This window comes from Mauremys reevesii, linkage group 11 (assembly GCF_016161935.1).
Source record: "Mauremys reevesii isolate NIE-2019 linkage group 11, ASM1616193v1, whole genome shotgun sequence".
Taxonomy (NCBI): Eukaryota; Metazoa; Chordata; order Testudines; family Geoemydidae; genus Mauremys; species Mauremys reevesii.
The window spans coordinates 9,496,983-9,516,646 of NC_052633.1; the positions used below are offsets into that span (position 1 = coordinate 9,496,983).

General features: G+C 48.5%; 1 protein-coding gene across 1 annotated transcript; it reads right to left on the reverse strand.

The window, feature by feature from the left end:
- Nucleotides 1-618: 618 nt before the first annotated feature.
- ASB1 (ankyrin repeat and SOCS box containing 1) lies at nt 619-19,000 on the reverse strand. Its single transcript, XM_039493662.1, has 5 exons — nt 18,712-19,000; nt 15,490-15,631; nt 11,907-12,209; nt 5,070-5,455; nt 619-3,601 (listed from the first exon to the last, which is right to left on the reverse strand). Exons 1-5 carry the CDS (start codon nt 18,830-18,832, stop codon nt 3,468-3,470), a joined length of 1,086 nt encoding a protein of 361 aa, XP_039349596.1. The 5' UTR covers nt 18,833-19,000; the 3' UTR covers nt 619-3,467.
- Nucleotides 19,001-19,664: the final 664 nt, after the last annotated feature.

Below are 19,664 nucleotides of genomic sequence, written 5' to 3' on the forward strand. Positions count from 1 at the left end.
TTTATTACCCGTGACCTGTCCATGACTTTTACTAAAAATACCGGTGACTAAATCATAGCCTTAGTCATAGTGGATCACACACTAAATATGAGTCAACAGTGTAACACTGTTGCAAAGAAAGAAAACAATATTCTGGGATGTATTAGCAGGAGTGTTGTAAGCAAGACATGAGATGTAATTCTTCTGCTCTACTCTATGCTGATAAGGCCTCAACTGTATCCAGTTCTGGGCACCACATTTCAGGAAAGATGTGAACAAATTGGGGAGACCAACAAAAATGATTAAAGGTCTAGACAATATGACTTGTGAGGGAAGATTGAAAAAATTAGGTTTGGAGAAGAGAAGACTGAGAGGGGACATGATAATAATTTTCAAGTACCTAAAAGGTGGTTACAAGGAGGAGGGAGAAAAATTGTTCTTAACTGCTGAGGATAGGACAGGAAGGAATGGGCTTAAATTGCAGAAAGGGCGGTTTAGGTTGGACATTAGGAAAAACTTCCTGTCAGGGTGGTTAAACACTGGAATAAATTGTCTAGGGAGGTTGTGGAATCTCCGTCATTGGAGATTTATAAGAGCAGGTTAGACAAACACCTGTCAGGATGGTCTAGATCAGTGGTTCTCAGCCAGGTGTCTGGGGCCGCCAAGCAGGGCTGGCATTAGATTTGCTGGGGCCCAGGGCAGAAAGCTGAGCGCTCAAGCCCAGGGCTGAAGCTAAAGCCTGAGTAACTTAGCTTTGCAGGTCCCTATGTGGTGTGGGACCCTGGGTAACTGACCTGCTTGCTACCCCCTAATGCTGACCCTGGCTTTTATATGCAGAAAAACAGTTGGTGTGGCAGAGGTGGTCCGTGGAGTTTTTATAGCATGTTGGGGGAGCCTCAGAGAGAAAAAGTTTGAGAACCCCTGGTCTAGATAACACTTGGGCCTGCCATGAGTGCAGGGGACTGGACTAGATGACCTCTTGAGGTCCCTTCCAGTCCTACGAGTCTAGATCCTGGCTGATGAGAAGTGGCAGTGCGTAGTTGTTGAGCAACTGATCTTCATCAATTACTGGACTAGCTATGGAGAAGGAACATTATTTAAATTAGCACCAAGACCTATGCCTCTCTCTGTCTTTCACGCTCCTCAGCCAACTCTCCACAGGCTCTCAAGACAAAGAATGGTCTCCTCAGCCCCTTTACACTGGGTAAAAGGGCTGCATCGGAGTAAAAGCACTGTAACCACCCAGGGGTGGCTTTCTCTGGCACAGGCACTGCAGAAGACATTTCAAGGCCCCTCAAAACCCCTGGTGTAGTGGGAGTGCAGAGGGAGGTGTTGCGAGGGATGGCGCGTGCACCAGTTTCCAGGCAATTCCCTGTATAATGCTGGAGCCTGCAAGACTGCTGTAATTTAGGCTCCTGGGACTGACTACATGACACCGGGCCTCCCGCAGCCCCTACAACAGCCCAGGATTGGGAGGGCACAAAAGCGACCACAGCTTCCCCTCACTTTGGACTGCAAGTTTGGTGCTGTGCCCTCAGAGGTGCAGCACAGCATCTCACCCAAAGCATATACATAAATATAGTATATAGAAATCAACAGCTAAATAAATGAGTAAAAGGGAGAGGGGACTTCTCTCCAGCTGTGGGACCGCCTCATTGCAAACCTTGACACTCTGCTGCTGGGAGCACCACAGAGCACATACTGCAGGGCTCAGTGGGACTGGGCCCTCCTGGCTGTTTTTAAACCATCCCTACGCAGAGCATAGGAGAGGAAAGCAGTCTAGGTGGTCTCCTTGGGACAGGGAGTCTCTTGTACTGATTGTATTGGGCCTAGTTCAGTGGGGCCCCAGTCTGTGATTGGAGCCTGCTAGTCATTACTGCCACATAAACAATAATAACTAATGGAGACGCTAGAAACAAAGGGCGCCTTGGCAGGGCTGCCCAGCATTCTTCTATTGGGGGCAGTGTTACTAAGTCTTTATTCAAGATAAAACCAAGCAGCTCAGTCACCCAGACACCCCAAGAAATTGTCCTGTCCACAGAAGAAGTAGGAAACACCTGATGATCGGGGAACATTTTATCTGACAATGACGCCAACACAGGATGGGCAGGGAAGAGTGGTAGTAATGTCTATGTGCGTGTGCCATGCTTTGCAAACTGCCGATGCCTCCCCATCCATAACTGCCTACATGGTTGTTGGAACACTGAAAACATTTTAGCGGGGGCAGTGTGTTTCTAAGCAATGAAAGCAGACTAGTATTTGGTTTGGTGGAGTTTCCTGCATAGCGTAACCCCACAGCAATTTACAAGCATGGAGTTAATTACCGGTAGCGTAAGGACACTACGCATACATTTACCAAGTTATTCACTGAATAGCAGCTCCCATTCGTCCTCGGATATTTCAACCAGCATTACTGCGCATGGGGCTGTTCAGCAGAACATTGTCTTTTTGAGATGTGCCATGGGAGTTTTTCGGTGGCCCATGGACATTAGAAATGTTAGCTTTCAGGAAAGATGTGAACAAATTGGAGAAAGTCCAGAGAAAGTCCTCATTAGAAGGCTGAGCGGCACCACATTCACGAAGGAGTGGAATAGAGCATCTGAGCTGAATCTCAGACTGACACCTTCACAGCTCATAGCCAAGCGTGCTGCCTGCTAAGCCACACTGAGTGCAGACCAGGCTGCTATGTGCTTTCTCCACAACCCCATTAAGAACCTACATGCTTATGGGTTTTCCCCTTCATGCCATGGCAGTGATTGCGATAGTTGGTCCACTCCCAGGCACTCATGTAATTGGAGACCTATTTTTCTGGTAGCCCACCTTGACCTATATATATTTTGGTAGCAGGTAGGTCAGGACACCATATCACACCTGAGAGTGTTTTGAGGACACCTGCAGTTGCTCAGACCAGTTGGCTATTTCCTAGTCTTTTAGTAGTCCCAGCTCGGAATTTCTAAACAGCAAAAGCCAAGTGATGTGGCTTGGGACTCTGCTGCTACCTTGCAACAGCTAGGCACACACAAGTAATTTCATATTCTCCAGGGAACACAGGGCACCAGACAAGAAACCCAGTGCATTCACCCCAGAATGAGACGTACAGCAGGTGAAAACACATCAACTTGCCATATGCACAGTAGCAATTGTCAGCTCCTCAAGGGAGCAAGGTCAAAGTAAGGACAGCTGAAGCATGAGAACCTAATGGAACTGTACTGTTGTATGTGCCCATTATTGATAAGGTCAGGCATTTTATAGGCAGATAAAAGCCCACCACTTGAGTAGGTACAAGTTCAACATACAATAGTGTTGCTAAAACCCAAGACAAGTTACAAGTAGCAGCAACAGAGGTAGTGTCATAACAAATAACCTTATATAAATAACCATAGGATATATTTCAAAACAGCACTGGGGGAGGAGGGGCGATTGGCACCTGTTTTCATCAGCTCACTCATTTCGTACAGCAAACTGTCCCCAAAGCAGCTGATTGCATTCTAGCTCTGTTTGTGAAGTAAAAATTGTTTGATAGGGTCTGGGACTGGAAGAGTATGTATCAGATGCAGATGGTATTTGCCAAGTATCCTCCGCACGGCCACACGGCACAAAGACAATAAGCTCCTGGGGCAGCCTGCAATCAAAATAACAAAAGGGAAGAGAGAAAGGAATAAAAGAGCAGGTGTAAATTTCATTGGCCCAGATCTCCCTCTGGTGTAAACTACCATAACGCTAACAACTTCAATGGAGTTATGCTGATTTACACCCCTGGGGATGGCTCCCTCCCCACGCCCTTGTCCTATACCATAATAGAAATTCACTGTTGATTCTTGCAAGGATCAGACAATGCACTTCGCAAAAGCTCAGTACCCAGGGCAGGCAGGAGTGTGTCTGACCCTAAGGCTTCTGGATCAGACCCCCAGCAGCAATAAAGCGGCATGACTCCAGTGAAGTCAGTGGATCTACACCAATTTATACCCAGTTCTCTGTTTACATGGGGAAATCTCTAGCTCCCCTGAATGCTTAGCACCAGTCGAGTCATTTTGGTTTTAAGTTACACACATTTTCTTTTTGAATTAAGCATCCCCCGGCACATAGAAACAATTAACACTGGGTACAGCTGGGACCTGTTCCCACGACCTTTCCGCAGTGATGCCCTGCAAACCTACTCCCCTTCCCTGGCCTCTCTATTTCACATGAGATGCGCACGGTGCACTGCCTGCTAAGCAGGCGTTGGATGGACATCACACCGGGCAGGGAGCTGTTATTCTAATCTCTCACATGTGGGCGGCTCAGCTTCAATTGTGGTTTATGGGGAGGAACGTACAGACCTGAAAAGCTTTCCCAGGGCCTGAATCCAGGATGGAAAACTCACTTCCAACCAGTCCACCTCGCAAAGCACCTGGGGTCTTTCCAATGCTAAAAAGCCAAACTCCAACACGGTGCAGCCTGGGGGTTCCTCTCACTTCTTCCTTAACCCTTTAGTTGCTACTTTTCAAGAGGACCATGTCTTCAGCTCTTCCCCCATGGCCACACGTTTGCTCCTCCCACCCCTGCTCCCGCTTCTTGCCACCACTGTTCCTCTGCTGCTTTGCTTCCCAGCCAGCATGCTGCAGCTTGTGACACTAGCCTGTATATTCAGCTGGCCTGTATATTCAGGGCCAGATAGGTACTATAGGTTCAGGCCTAGGACTCCGGCACCAGGACTTGGAAAATGGGATCAGAATCTGAGCTCTGATGTTTTCAAAGTTAAGTTCTAGCCCTGTTGGACTCAATCAAGCTGGAAACATCACTTGAGTGTAATTGAGGCCTGCCTGCGTTTGCAGACAACCTGAAACAAGAGCCCCAAGAGGTGCAGACTGCCCTGTTGATCTTACCTCTGAAACCTGCTGCCAGCCCAAGGAGGGCTGGTGCCATGCTCCAGGGGCAGAGCCATGACATAGGAGTGGGGTAAGGAGGGACCCATGTGGTGTGTGCCTAGGGCTCTGAACTGCCTTCAGTCAGCCCTAGCTACAAGCACCACAGCCAAAGGGAAACCGTTTGCTGTGCTTCTCTCTTGGCAGCACTAGCAAGTCAATGCCGAGGACTCGCCAGCCACTTACTCCTGGCTTCTTTGAACATCTGCAAGGCTTCTGAGTTGACTTTGACTCTTCCAGTCGATTCGGTACCCAGGGCCTCTGCCTTCACCAGGTTCAAGTTGGCTCCAAAGTCAATTAAGAGGTTGACGAAGGCTGGCTCGCAGCCGTGTCTCAAGACAGCATCCATCACACAGACCGGGGAGCCCCTGGAGAAGCCCTTGATGTTGACGGGGCCACAGCAGTTAAAATCAGGGTTGGCTCCGGCCTGGAGCAGCAGCTTGAAGCACTGGAGGTTGTGATAGGCAGCGCTGATGTACAGAGGGCAGACCACCAAGGAAGTGAGCGGGCGAGAGGAGGGGCTGGGGACCCGCGAGGGCAAGTGGTGGTTGACGTCCACGTCAGCGCCATACCTGAGCATGAAAAAACAAAAGCTATCTTGGTACAGAGGCAGGCGGGTGCAGGGCCGCCAAAGGGAAATGCTTGAAAGCAATAACACGACTGCAGCTCAGGTGCGTGGAAATCACTGAGAAGGCAGGAGAGCCCCACCACCACTAGTCATCCAGGTCATCCATCTAGGATACTTTGCTGGCCGCCAGCCTCATAGTATCTGTGCATTTAGCCTCACACTCTGTATTGCAGTGTGATTATCCCCAATGTAAGGTGGGAACTGAGAGACTCCCTGCGAGAGTGGCTGGACTAGAAATGGCTCTGCCAGCTTTACCGCCTTCCCACGCACACGGGTTTTCTTGACACCCAAGCAGCACAAAGCAGCAGCAGTAGAGGCCAGAATATGGCCCACTACCTAAACAGCTCGGTGAAGGATTCATGGATTGCAAGGACAAACCAGACGGCGTGTGTTAAACGCTGACTTAAATTACAGGCTCACATTCCGTAGGGGTAAATTTAGGCTCCTGAAAGTTGGGGCATTGTGGCTCGCCTGCCAATACACCCTACTGCTGCCCCTTCTCTCCCTGACACAGAGCGGCAGACTGCACTGGGGAGGTGAGCACAGTGTATGCTGCACTGTCCAGTCCACAACCAGCCCAGTGGTGGCTATGGCCACTCCAGTGGTTGTTGGTCCCCAGGATCAGGAAAGCAGAGATGTGACTTGGAGACACTTTTCTCTCCCCATCATAACGGCTGTGCTGAGCATAGTCTTTGTGCAGCCCTGAGTGACCAGTGTATAAAATCCACCGTTAATGGTTTGGCTAGGGGATGTGTAAACAACTCAGCTCCTCAATGAAGGGGTGCCGGATAGGCACTAACACAACATCCCCATCCGGGAGGAGATGAGTAGTTAATGTGTTAGCGCAATTGCTCCAACTGTTGCAAACAATGAAGGAAACTGTAACACAAATCTGTGCTAAACAGAGGAGTGTAACAAATTTCAAGATTCTCACTTCAATGGGAACTCGAATAGTGGAAATCCAATGATAATGTCCAATGGAGGAGTTTTCCCCTGTCCTCAGCAGTTTATGCTAAATAGATGTACCAAATTCCAAGCTTGTAGCAAATTGGGAACATATAAAATAATTATGTCAGTTAGTCAGCCGTCCCCTGAGATCTGTATTGTATTACCCTAGAATTAAATATTACGAGATATGGCATTATAGATCACTTTTAACATATATTCAGGTAGTTGGGTTTTTTTTATTATGATTTGACAGCTGCCATCTTGGCCAATGCACCAGAGATGAACCATGGATCTTCAGAGCTAAAGGCACAAGCTGCTATGGCATGAGCTAAACTACCAACACTTTCTCGGGAGGGCTGTAACAGACTCATATACTGTGGACCAGGAACAGAGTGGAATTCATTCACCCAGGGGTTACAGTTAGAGCTATGCAAATAACTGATTTTTCAGTTCATTAGCTACACATGCAAAAAAATGTTACAAGATCATTTTGATGAAACGTTTTCAATTTTTCAGCAAACCAAATAATAATAATTAAAAAATCTTTTGTGCAGTTTATGGGTTTTTTTAACCCTTTTAAAAATAAAATAGACATACAATTCAAAACAAGAAGTCATTTTGAATCAAAATGATTTGTTTAGAAATGTCAGAACATTTCGATTGTTTCTGACATTTTTTTCCTGTTTGTTTTTGACCAAAAAATATGGTGAATTTGACACAAATTCGCAAAATGTCTCAAATCTGCATTTTTCAGCAAAAGAAGGTTTTGTCCAAAAACTTTCACCCACCTCTAGGTACAATGGAACAACATAATACAATTTAAGGGGCTGATTCTCAAAAGCGTTCTGCTTTGGTCTAGCTCTGCACTCATTGAATTCAATGGATTTCAAAGAGAGCAGATAATCCAATATAGAGTGATTTGGAAAATCTCACCCTAAATGTTTAGAATCTATGTTGTTATGCTATAGGTGCAACTTTGAATGTACAAGGCATGGAACGATACATTTTATATGTGTAGCATATGCAACTGAGTGGATCAAACAGAAAATATGAGGGTTTTTTTCCCCTTTTTGGAAAAGACTGCTGGAGAATAAGAATAGCACAAAGAATATTTGCTCCCTGTAAAAATATTTAATTTGAAACACTGTAATACAGCATTTGACTGAAAAATAATAATAGCAATGTGTGATATATAAGTATTGCACCCATCCAGTACAGAGCACATGCTTCTGAAATGCTGCAATTGCACCTATTTTACATACCGTAAATGTTAAAAAATCAGGATGGGGGAAAAACGATCCAGCCTCTTTTAGCCATTTTTAATTGCTCTTTTGCAACAGCCAAGGATGGATTCTGGATAGAGTAGAAGTGTCATGCTTTCCCTTCAGAGTAATACAATGCTCTTCCAATCAGGAATAACTCTCTTGGGTTTGTAATCCGAGCATTCAGAGAATGAGGCTTTTCTGCTTTCCTGGATATTGTAGGATTCCTCTTTCCAGTTATTAAAACATTCTGGGCCAAATTCTGTCTAGATCTTTATGAAGTTCTCACTGAAATCAGTGGGTTTCTGGCCATGTTGCTGCAAATGCTTATTCATGTGCTTTAACTCTGAAGATATGAATAGGCCCACTAAAGCCAAGCATGTGCAGAACTAGCTGCAAGATTAGGGGCCATTCAAGCATATCCAAGTGCTGAATTTTGCACTTTGCGCATATTTATCCGCGCTCCTCTTCACGGCACGGCACAGAGACTGAGACCTCAGAGGATGACGGAGAGGTGGCTGTGGGCATGAGTGGGGAGGACAGGATGTTACATGGTAACTTCCCCCAAACACACACTGCAAAGTGGTCTCCGTCTCCTCCATAGTCACAACCCAACAGCTCAGCTTTACTTAGCCAAGGCTTAAGCTAAGAGAAGGGAGAAAGTAGCCAGGGAACAGCAGCGCTCTGAAGAACTGTTCCCCTCTCAAAGAGGTTTTCAATGTTCTGTGCTGAATCGAGGCCATACTCCATATAATAGAAAGTTTACATTTAAATCGGGTTTCTAGGAAAATGGCAAAGGCAATGGGACTCCTCCCAGGAGTAAGGCCTGCAGGACGGGTTTCCTTTGCAACTAGCTGGTCAAAAATTCTTTCTTGAAACTGCTTCTCGGCAGAAATTTGGGTTTTCAATTAAACGAAATTTTTTTGCAAAAAATCTCTGCATTCCACAGAATTGTTTGATTTTTTTCATCAAAACCCCAAATGGCTGAAAAATCAAACCTGGATACATTTCTATTTGGATTTGCTGCCACAGTGCCTCATTGCAGCTGAAGTTTGATTTTCACCATGGCCAGTGACTCCCATTATGCACCACCCTTTGGGGAGGGCAAATTTTTTCATGAAAAAGGCCATTTTCTGACCAGCTCTGCTAAGTTATGCTTTTTTTAAAACAAAATCAGTCAAACTTTTAAAAAGTTTGTAAGTATTGCTACAATTCCCCATGACTTTGTCAGTTTTACACTGCCCTTAATAGAATAAGCAGAATATAGATCTCCTAATAGCCTGGCTCTGCCCTCAATTAGACTAGAAGTATGATGCAATATCCCATCACAAGATGATTATGTAACAGGCTGTTAGGAAAGTAATCTACATTACAGCCATATAATTGTAAATATTTCCACCAGTCTTACTATAAAATGGATTACCGTTCCATAGCTACGTTTGTATTTACTATTAGTTGATAAAATTTACATATCAGCTCCTGCTTTTTGCCTGGTATTCTGGTTCAGCAATTGAAGCAGGTCACAGGACTTCAGGAATTGTAATTGTGCTACCATATGATTTAATAAACCAAATCCAGCAGAATCAATACCAACTGTGGAGTTTGTATGTTAACAGGAAGACTCTCATTGACTGATAATTAACTGGGAATAGGGTTTTTTGAAGAATATGGAAATGTATAATTACATCTTGGTAAAAAATGTCATTTTATTACATTTACTCTGTCAAGGAAAGAGTAACTTAAATCAATATTTTTAACCTTCCACAGAGCTCTGTAACTCAGGATTGTGTTTTAAAGTAAGCAATTTTGAATAGATCTAAGAAATCCCTATTCCAAGATACTCGAAAATTTTGGGCAATATGACAATTTGGTATTAACTTAGCAGCCTTGGGAGAAACGTTGCCTAATAAAAAGATATTGGACAAACTCCAGTTAATTTTTAATCCTGAAAGTTTTCCAGAATCATGCTTTTAATATTGCTGGCAAGGCATCTTTAGAGGCAGACATATAAATCAATACATCAACTCCATGTGCTGAAATACCATTTACTATGTTTTGTACTGTGTTAGCAAATATACTGGGGGCGATTCTTAGGAATGTAGCTAGTGGGTTCATACTGACATGTATACATGCAACAGAGGAGAAAATTCAAGTTTACAGGGCCCAGTACAAAGCGCATTCAGAGGCTATCAACCCTCCTGCTTGAGGGATAAGCCAACCTCTAAGTGCTGGGGATAGGAGGAAACTTCACAGGGGTGTTCTCCCAAAGCAGCCTACTCTAGGGTTTCTTGCACCTTGCTTGGAAGCAGCTGTGACTGGCCACTCCTGGAGCCAGGATACTGGACAAGATGGTCTATAGGTCTGATCCTATGCCCCTGTGACTTCAGTGGGCCCATAATGAGCTAGGACCATGATTTTCAAAATGCTGGGCTCCCAAATCCACCTTTGCTGCAGCATTAACTCAGGCTTTTACTTTGGGGTTGCCCCAGTCCCTCTTTCCTGACACATATAGACCCCTTCCAGCTAACTGGTGGTGCTTTAAGCAAAGACTAGCTGTCTTGTTCTGAGACTATAGGCTAAAGCCAAATTAAGTGAGGCTTTCCCTTGGGTTTGTATCCCATCCACTTTGCAGTGAGTCATGGGAGTGCTGATAGTCCTCCAATGCCTTCCCACAATTCCTTTCGTACACCGAGAAGAATAGAAAAAAGTTCTCTCACAATTCACTGGGAAAGAATCAAAGCGGCTCAGGTGACAACAGCACAAAGAACCTTGGGCCACGTCCCAGAAATCCTAGTTACGCTCCCAGGGAGAGCAGCACCAGTGAAGACCCAGTAAGTCGGGTGTGGCTGCTCACATCCAGGCGAGGCCAACCCTGGTGCTGCTCATCCCACTTAACTCTGTGGCGACAACAGATCCCAAGTCATTTCAATAAGCAGCCTGATTTTCATAAATGATGAGCACCTCCAATCCCACTGAAGTCTGTGGGAGCTCCAGAGGGTTCCTTTGAGAATCAGGCCACTTATCCAGGTATGTAAATACAGGTTTAGGAGCCTACGTGTGGGCACCTGGTTGTGGCCAGTTTGGGCCTCGGCCATTGTGAACAATTTCTAGGAACATAAAACAAGAATTGTATAGAGAAATCAAATATCATCATCCATCATTCTTATCCTTTAATGTCATATCTTATTGAAGTGCTTTGCACATCAACCAGAAGTCTTTGCCTGGGATTTATTTTGGTTTTATTGACCTTACAAAAGAAACTTCAAGCTCTCCACCAAAATAGTTGTAGGCACCTAATTTCTCAGCTGATCCACTGCTTTGTAAAGTTCTGTGCCAACGCTTTGCATTAGAGCTGGTCACAAACTAGAAGTCAAAACAGCATTCTGTTGGAAAATGCTTGGGGTTCTCAGCTGCACATCTGCTCTGAGCATTCAGTTCAAATCACCTGTTGAAATCCCTTCTCAGGCACAGGCGGGGCTTGAACTAGGGGTCTCCTGAGTCCCAGGTGTGTGACCGAACCACTGGTGGAGCTGGAGGCCTGTGGCAAGCCTTAGAAGGGAGGGGCAGCACTTTGAAGGGGGGCAGATGAGGTTTCAATCTAATGTGATGACAGATGGGGAGGTGGCAGAGGGATCCGAAGAAGGGAGCAACCGAGTGAGAGCAGTTGCACCAGAGGGAAGATGTTGGAAGCTGGACTGGAAGGACCTGCCATGGAGCAGATGAGGGAAGCGTGCCACCTGTGTGCTCCATGAGTTTGAAGAGAAATGAGGGGAGGGAGACAGAAGGCAGGACGAAAGGACAGTTTGTGAAGGTAGAGAAGAGAATCATAGATCATAGAATATCAGGGTTGGAAGGGACCTCAGGAAGTCATCTAGTCCAACCCCCTGCTCAAAGCAGGACCAAACCCAACTAAATCATCCCAGCCAGGGCTTTGTCAAGCCTGACCTTAAAAACCTCTAAGGAAGGAGATTCCACCACCTCCCTACCCATTCCAGAGAGGAGGATACTTTTCTATTGTGAGGGGAAGGAACCAGGGGAAAAGGAAGGGTCGAGAAGGAGGCCAAGGGAGGTTAGGAGACATACAGGACACTCTCTTTCCTCTCTGGCTCTAGATGCTGCATCAAATCCACGGCACCCCACAGACTGACCCTGAGCTGGGAAGGTAAGGGGACCGACTGTACTTGCCTTATCAGCTCTCTCAGGATGTCGGCCCTGCCCACGCGGGAGGTGTGGTACACAGGGGTGCTGCGATGGTGATGGCTCCCGTTGGGGTCTGCGCCAGCTTCCAGCAAGATTTGGGCGCACTCCAGGTGCCCGTTCACCACAGCCACGTAGAGGGCTGTCTGCCCCTTCACATCCACCAGATCAATCTCCGCCCCTTTCTGGAGGAGGAAATCCACGCAGTTGCCATGGCCAGCGGTGGCAGCGATGCGCAGCGGGGTGCAGGGCAGCCAGCCACAGCACCACACAGACTTCTCGTTGATTCGGCTGAGCGGGGGGACAACAGAGCAGAGTTTATCTGTCAACGCGCACGGCTTCTGCTGGGATACAGCCCTGCCTCCCCCCCAGACCCCAAAGGAACACAGAGGGTGAGCCAGAGGTATGGCATATGCCCTTGTCTCTTGAAGCCTCATCTAGTACCTTTATTATGTTGGCACATAGAAGTGCCCACCAATATCAGGGCCCTATTGCGCTGTGTGTTGTAGGTACACATAACAAGGGACCGCCACTGGCCCAGGGAACTTACAGCCTAAGTAGACAAAGGAAAGATTATTAGCCTCGTTATACTGATGGGGAGGTGAGGCACAGAGTGGCAAAGTGGGCAGACAGTGCAGAGCTGGGAGCTGAAGACAGATCATCGGGGTCCCAATTTAGCATTTTAACCACAAGAGCACCCTCCGGCCCGAAGAAAGAGCAAAGATCTGTTTCGACAAAGAGGATGTTGCATATCTGTTTGCGGTGCGATATTCTATGTTTAAGGGTGAAACCGAAATGTGATTCCACTAGCAAAGCTGTCATTTACAAACCAGCTTTGCTAGCACCATCACAGCCTAAGTAGGTTTTTTTTCCCCACTGCCAGGCAAAAAGCGAAAGTGTGCCGCGCACACACCGGGTTGTGAGCTGCAACAAGGACCCTGTGACTGTGCCAGAAGAGCAAGGGAGGGAGAAGGGGTGAGGAGGAAGGCTGGGAAGAGTTAGTGACTGAGGCCAGGTCTCCCCGAGAAATGTTTGCTTGTACAGCCGTGTCAGGAATGCAAAGATTCCTAGGCCAGAAGGGACAACTGTGATCATCTCGTCTGATGATCTGCATAACACAGACACAGGACTTGCCTGGATGAACTAGGGCAGAGCTTTTAGAACAACATCCAATCTTGATTTAAAAATCACCAGTGATGGAGCATCCCCCATGCCCATTGGTAAGTTGTTTTAATGGCTCATTACCCTGCTTGTTAAAATTATGCACCTTATTTCTAGTCTGAATTTGTCTTAGCTTCACCTTCCAGCCGTTGGACCAGACTATACTTTTGCCTGCGAAACTGAAGAGCCCATTATCAATACTTGTTCCCCTCATGGGTCCTTAGAGAATGTGGTCAAGTCGCCCCTTAATGAAGCTAAATAGATTGAGCTCCTTGAGTCTATCACTATCAAGCATGTTTTCCAACCCTTTAATCCTTCTCATGTCACTTAGGGGCTAATTTTTTGCAACTGTTTTTTACAGGCAAAAACCCTACTGTAGACACAGTTATCCTGGCATAAAAGTTCCTATTTCACTCACTGAAGTGGTATAAGCGATCCCAGGAAAGGGACGCTGCATAAACCACAGAGCTATCCCAGCAAAACTTTTCTGGCCTAGGCTAGGCCTCAGAGTGCAAGAAAGCACGGACATAGCAATGTCCTCAGTGGGCACTTGGATCTTAGGTGACCTGGGTGTTCTCAACTCTGCCTCTCTCCCGCTGCTGGAGTGAGTCACTTCACCGCTCCAGGCATCAGTGCTCGCATCTGTGCAATGGGGTAATAGCACTTCATTCCCCCTCCCCCCCACACACACCATCCTTAATCCAGTTTATCAGTTTATACTGTAAATTCTTCAAGGGCAGGAGTGTCTCTCGATAGGGGTTTGCATGGTGCCTGGCACAAATAGGTGACAGGGCACAAATAGGTGACAGGTGGAAACTTTATAAAACTCGGCGGGCCGAGTGACAAAAGGAATGCCCCGGAAATTTGCTAGGGACAAAGCAGCTCATTCTTAGAAGGGCTGGCTCATTCCGACTCTTGCTGAAAGGACGATTTCAGGCTAGTGTTGTCATTCTGCAGTTTACTCAGCAATGCAGGAAAATTAATTAAATATCCCAATGGACACAGACCTAGCCTGGGCCAAATTTTTAACATAGGGCGTTTCAGTTTTATATGTGATTCTAATCCCCTCCACATGGTTTTGCCATTACACATAGACTTCTATTTTCCCATTATTTTATTTCCAGGCTGAGTTGAAGCGTATTCACAAGCAGAGGTTGGATATTTATAACTGTACGTTACTCAGTTGAAATTTGCTTGGCGTGGGATTAGATGTTACCCGAGCAGCCTCTGACCAGCAATACAAAGAGCCCGCTGGGTCCTGCCAAGCTGCTCAGTTAAAGCTGAGGAAGTGCTCAGCTCACTGTGCCCCATGGGAACTGCTGATTACTGGGAAACACAGGAAGAGGCAGTCAGCTTCCCTTCCTCACTGCATTCCCAGGAGTGTCTGACGGTGGCCTCTGGAGCTGTACATTCAAAGATATCCTTGATGTGTTAAAGAAATGAGGGACTCAGTGGTGCCTAGTGCTGGGATCAGGGTATCTGCTGACCCAGGGAAGCGGGCTAAGTCAGCTGATCGATCTGTGAACTGCTGGGTGTAGGAAATGTGCCAGACCCACATCCCTGAAGACACCAGTGCCTGCTAGCATTGGGAAGCAGACTTCCTGTCACGCCTCCTTAGGAAAAGGCCTGACACTGGAGGGGGAGATCCGACTTCAGGCTTCACTCCCCAACTTTCTACACAAGAAAATCTGTTACTAGGCAGGAAGTTCTGGGCCCCCCACTGCATAAGTCCTTCACCATTTCAGAACCAGCTTGCTGAGAATGGACAAGGCAGGTGAGGGTGGCAGGGGAGTGTTAGATTTTTCTAAGCCTGTTCACCCCAGCCTGGCCTCTGAACCATCTGAGGCTCACTCATGGCCATGGCCATCTTGTGACCTGCCATACACGGAACAGGCCAATGATATCTATGCAGCATCCCCACCAAGGAAAACACTCCCACAAGTGGCAAACAGCCACCACTGAGAAGCCAAGAGAATAGCACCGCTCTCTCATCCCTCCCAACAATCCCTTCAGCTCAGACAGGAGGGACAGGCTTTGGCCCAGCGGCGAGGGTGTGACAGGCCACATTGCACATGCTCTATTAACAAACCAAGACCTGCAGACAGTGTGAGAACCGAAAACCACTCGGACGTATGCCAGGTGACATCGGGTAGGTTGAGAGCTGCAGCGCCTGCTGGCAGTATGATAGGCCAGATGCCCAGCTGGTGTAAGTCAGCATGGCTCTACTGAAGGCAATGTGTCTGTGCTGATTTACACCACTAGGGATCCGGCCCCATTTCTCTCTATCCCAGACCCTGCCAAAAGGAAGCTTGCGTCAGACTCCCTGTCCGAGCGTCACCAAGTAGCGGATGTTCCCAATACCCGGCCGCGAGGGGCGTGCGGGAAGAGTGGCAGGGGAAGTGAGGGTCACCTTTGGAAGCTCTCCTCCTGCAGCAAGCTCCGGAGTGTGTCCAGGTCCCCAACATAGGCAGCATCATGCAACCTCGTGTCTTCGCAGTGCTCGAGGGGGTGGTCGCAGAACTGCTCCCTCAGCCACTCCTTCAGATTGCGACCTGCGCTGGAGACAGGGTTGCTGTGTTAATCCTGCAGATGCCTGGATTCAACACCTACTCCATGGCCGCTACCTTGGCCAATGCACCGGGGAGCCAACCGGGGAACTCAAAGCAGAACTTGCGACAGCTTGAGCTGTCCGGAGCCAGGGTGCTAACTTGGGGCTATAAAATCTCCCATCTTCTGTGGTGTGGCCTATGGGGGCTTTGTAATATTCTCCCTGGTGGGTTACACTTGCTTGTCCCTGGCAGTGTGAGGATCTGAGGTGACATACAGCAGCTGCCTATGCACACAGCAGACACTGAACGCTAGAGGCTTCACTAGCCAGAGCCAGCCGTGCTCTAGGGGCATGAATGGGGCTGTCTTCTGGGGAGAGACAATGCACAAGGGAAGGCAGGGTGGGCACCCTGTCTCCGCAGAGCTGCCCCACGTTGACAGGAGGACTGGCACAGCAGGAATGAGGGAGGGGACCAGTGTGTAGGGCAGGGATATTCTGGGTGTGTCCAGTACCCAGCACAATGGGGCACGCCCATGGCTGGGGCCTTCAGGCCCTGCTGTGCTAGGAATAAGTGTCTCTCTGCACTGGCCTCTGGCTCTGGGATTTGTGGTGTATTGTTTGCTCCTTCCCATTTCCCTGGTGGTGTCATCTGCCCACTCCTCCTCCCTTCCCTCTCCCCTTCACCCTCGTCCCACTCCCGCTTCTCTTCCCCTCCCTCCCCTGGGCCTGCCCACCCAGCCCTTTTCCTGCCATGAGAGGGGGAGATGCCAAGGGCCTGAAGAGGCGTCAGCTCTTTGCTGCTGAGTTAGGGAGGCCAGGTGAGTGGAGAGGTGGTGCCATGGGCAGCTGGGCGAGCCAGGGTGGCAGCTGTCTGTGCTGCTGTGTTACAGTGCTAGGAGACCTGAGCATCTTGGGGAAGTCCCTGGGTTTGGAAAGCCAAAAGGAAGCTCAAATCACTGGAAAACCAAAAGATTCCTGCTTTTCCTGGGCTTCTGGTCACCCTACCCCAGAAGCCAAACCATGCCCTTCTCCCTCCCCGCCATCACACTCTGCTGATTTCCCCTTGACCTTTCACCCGGCCATCCAAGCCTCCCAGCTGTCCCTCCCACAGCAATTCCTGCTTTCTTCAGCACATTTGTGCCAAGCGCCCAACCCACCGCCCCTGCTCCAGAAACAAGCGGTGCTGTGATACCCTTGCACCTCCGAAGCCCTCCCTAACAAGGGTCACAGTGAGCAGGCATGGACAGCAACCATCACTGATAACACATGATGCAACCAGCCAGGCTGGTCACTAAGAATGGGTGAAAAGGTTTGGAATAAACAAGAATTGGCCTAACCCTCTGCCCACAACTGAAACAAGCCTTTGCCCAAGCCAAAAATAGTCCAATAAAGGGTTGGCGTTTTGTCCTCACAAACGCTGCACGTCCTAGCTCCAGCCAGGACTGGAAGTGTAAAGTACCCAATGATGCTGCAAGATGACGTTTCCCCAAGATTTGTAGAGAAATTTAGCAGACTTGGGAGGGTCACATCATTGGTTTAGCTGAAACAGCCAAAGCACTGGGGAGTTCTCTGAAACATCAGTGGTTCACTTGTCACTAAATATTACCACCAGAAAAACTAAAAGAGAAACATCTAGCGGCAACCTTAAGTATGGAGCAGCAACACAGTTAGCTAATCTTGCCATGACAGTCTGTGCATAGCTGTTCCATGCTGTGCTGTCACATACACCAGAATTTTCAGAAGAGCTCAGCTCCTATTTAGGCAGCAGTATACACGGTCAGTTTTTGCCAGTGCACTGGGTGCCAAGGTCTCCTGAGAAATGCGGCCAAAGGTGTCACAAGGGCAGCCACTGAGTGCTGAGCACTTTAGAAAATCTGGTGGGTAAATGGGAGCTGCTGGGCTCTTTTGACAGCCTGGCCCCAGTTGTGGGTGCTGCTGAGCACTTGGAAATACAACTTGAGGTGGTTCAGCCTGTATTTTTCAAATACATCTGAACATAAGAACGGCCCTACTGGGTCAGACCAAAGGTCCATCTAGCCCAGTATCCTGTCTTCCGACAGTGGCCAGTGCCAGGTGCTTCGGGCGGCATGAAAAGAACAGGGAATCATCAAGTGATCCATCCCTGTTGCTCACTCCCAGCTTCTAGCACTATGTGATGCACTTTGTAGCAAGCATACAATAAACATGTGAGATGGACAATGGTATCAGGACTCTGATGATAGCCGAGTACCTCTCCATGTTAGAAAAGCATGACTGTTACATGAGGTATCTTTAATCATGTGGCCAACCAGCCTTTGGGGAGAGAGCTGCAGACGCTAAGGACATTTAATTTGAGAGGCAACTGGTTGGCTTAAAATGTCAGCTCAATGAGGGAAAACAACAGAGTGATTTAATATCAGTGCTTAATTTGTGCCAGGGCTTGCCAGGGCTGAGCCCTGGCGCCTTTGGGCCTGACAGTTCATAGCCCCTGCACCTCTGGGTGTGGCAGCTCATAGCCCCGTATCTCTGGGCTTGCTATATTTGTTATGAATGTAAAAAAACTGTTTGAATCCTGGCACCTCTTTCATTACAAATTAAGCACTATTTCATATCCATGCACACACAGAGATCACACCCGCGCACACTGGACTAGAGGCATAAACGGCCTGCTTCTCACCCAGCTATGTGGACTTGTACTTCCTTAAGAGAATGACAACTGCATGGGAGCAGAACAGAGAAACAAACCACGGGGTTTGCAAAGTCCCTTTTGTGGCGCTGCTCACACGTCCCTCTGGAAAACCCTACACAAATCCCAGAGCCCCCTGAATGGCCAGCGTTCCTGAACATCCCCTCGCTTACAGCGAGAGAATGCAGCTCCCTGCCCCCAGCTTCCCACCCCCACCACACCGCCCTGCCCCCAGAAAAAGACATGGGGGCACTCCACAGTGCCCCCCCAGTTCATTGCCAGGGAAGCAGAGCCTTGTAAAGAACAGCCCCCCTCCTCCCCCCCCCCCGGTCCCCAGGCAGCACCACAGGAAAGGAGGGATGCTGCAGCTTGAGACAGTCCCTCTGCTGATGCTCCTGGCTTGGCTTTCCTTACGTTACCTGCATTTCCATCTGTGGCACCGAGAGTGGCACCGTGACTGTCACTGCTCTGGGCTTCCAGGCCAGCCCCGGTTGCTCTTTGCAGGGAACCAGGACTGTTGGGGTAGCTTGCTTCAGCCATCTGGCCCACTCTTTTACACTGCAGCCCCCCAGCCGCTCCCTGGGGCTCCCCAGGGCACTCCCTACGCTGAGCTGCCCCTGGCACAGGACCCACACACAGGCTTCAGCATGTCATTTCCCTGGCCTGGCCTGGGAAAACTGTGTGAGCTGCACACTGTCCCACCCTCCCTGGATCTGATTGGTGAGGGCCATGGCTCTCTGCTTCCTGCTTCTAGTTAAGGTGGTTCTGGCTGTCAACACTGAACCAGAGCAGGGAAGCAATTCCTCCTTGCAAGGGAAACAGGCTGGCTTCTCTCCCCCGGAAAGGGCAGACTTCCAGAAGCTGAACTAGCCTGTCATCCTCAGGAGAACGCCCACATCCCAAACAGAGGAGTCTGCAGAGAGGAGGGTAGAAGAAAGAGTGAAAGGGCAGGGTTGTGATAATGATCCAGTCTATCGCACTGTCCAAATGATCACAGCAGCCGTGAGACAAGTTGGTCCCGAGTCAGTCAGAACACAATAGTCCAAGGCTTAGTGGTGTGTTGGTTCTTTTTTCTGCAGCCCCAGCTTTCCAGCTAACCACATCTCACTCCCTTCCACGTGGGCCTGAGGCAGCCAGCATTCAAATCGCTCCGACTGACTCTCCTTGGATCCCGCGCAGGCCTCTTGTGGAGGGAGCAGGGTGTAGTCTGGCTAGAAATCCAACCAACACGGAACATCGTGACTTAATATTTGGCAAAGGCTTACTCACCCCGTTGAATGCTGGCAGCAGCCAGCTGGGCCATCACCTTGAGGAGGAGAGAAATGGCTCTGTATGCCAGAAGCCCATCCCTGGAGGGTGGAAGGCCTGCTGG

Excerpts from the sequence above, each read along its gene's own strand:
- ASB1 (XM_039493662.1), bottom strand. The coding sequence starts at position 18,832 with ATGGCTGAAGCAAGCTACCCCAACAGTCCTGGTTCCCTGCAAAGAGCA. Across the intron at positions 15,632-18,711 it reads TGCCACAGATGGAAATGCAG|GTCGCAATCTGAAGGAGTGG; the intron begins GTAACGTAAGGA and ends TCTCCAGCGCAG. Across the intron at positions 12,210-15,489 it reads CAGGAGGAGAGCTTCCAAAG|CCGAATCAACGAGAAGTCTG; the intron begins GTGACCCTCACT and ends CCCCCCGCTCAG.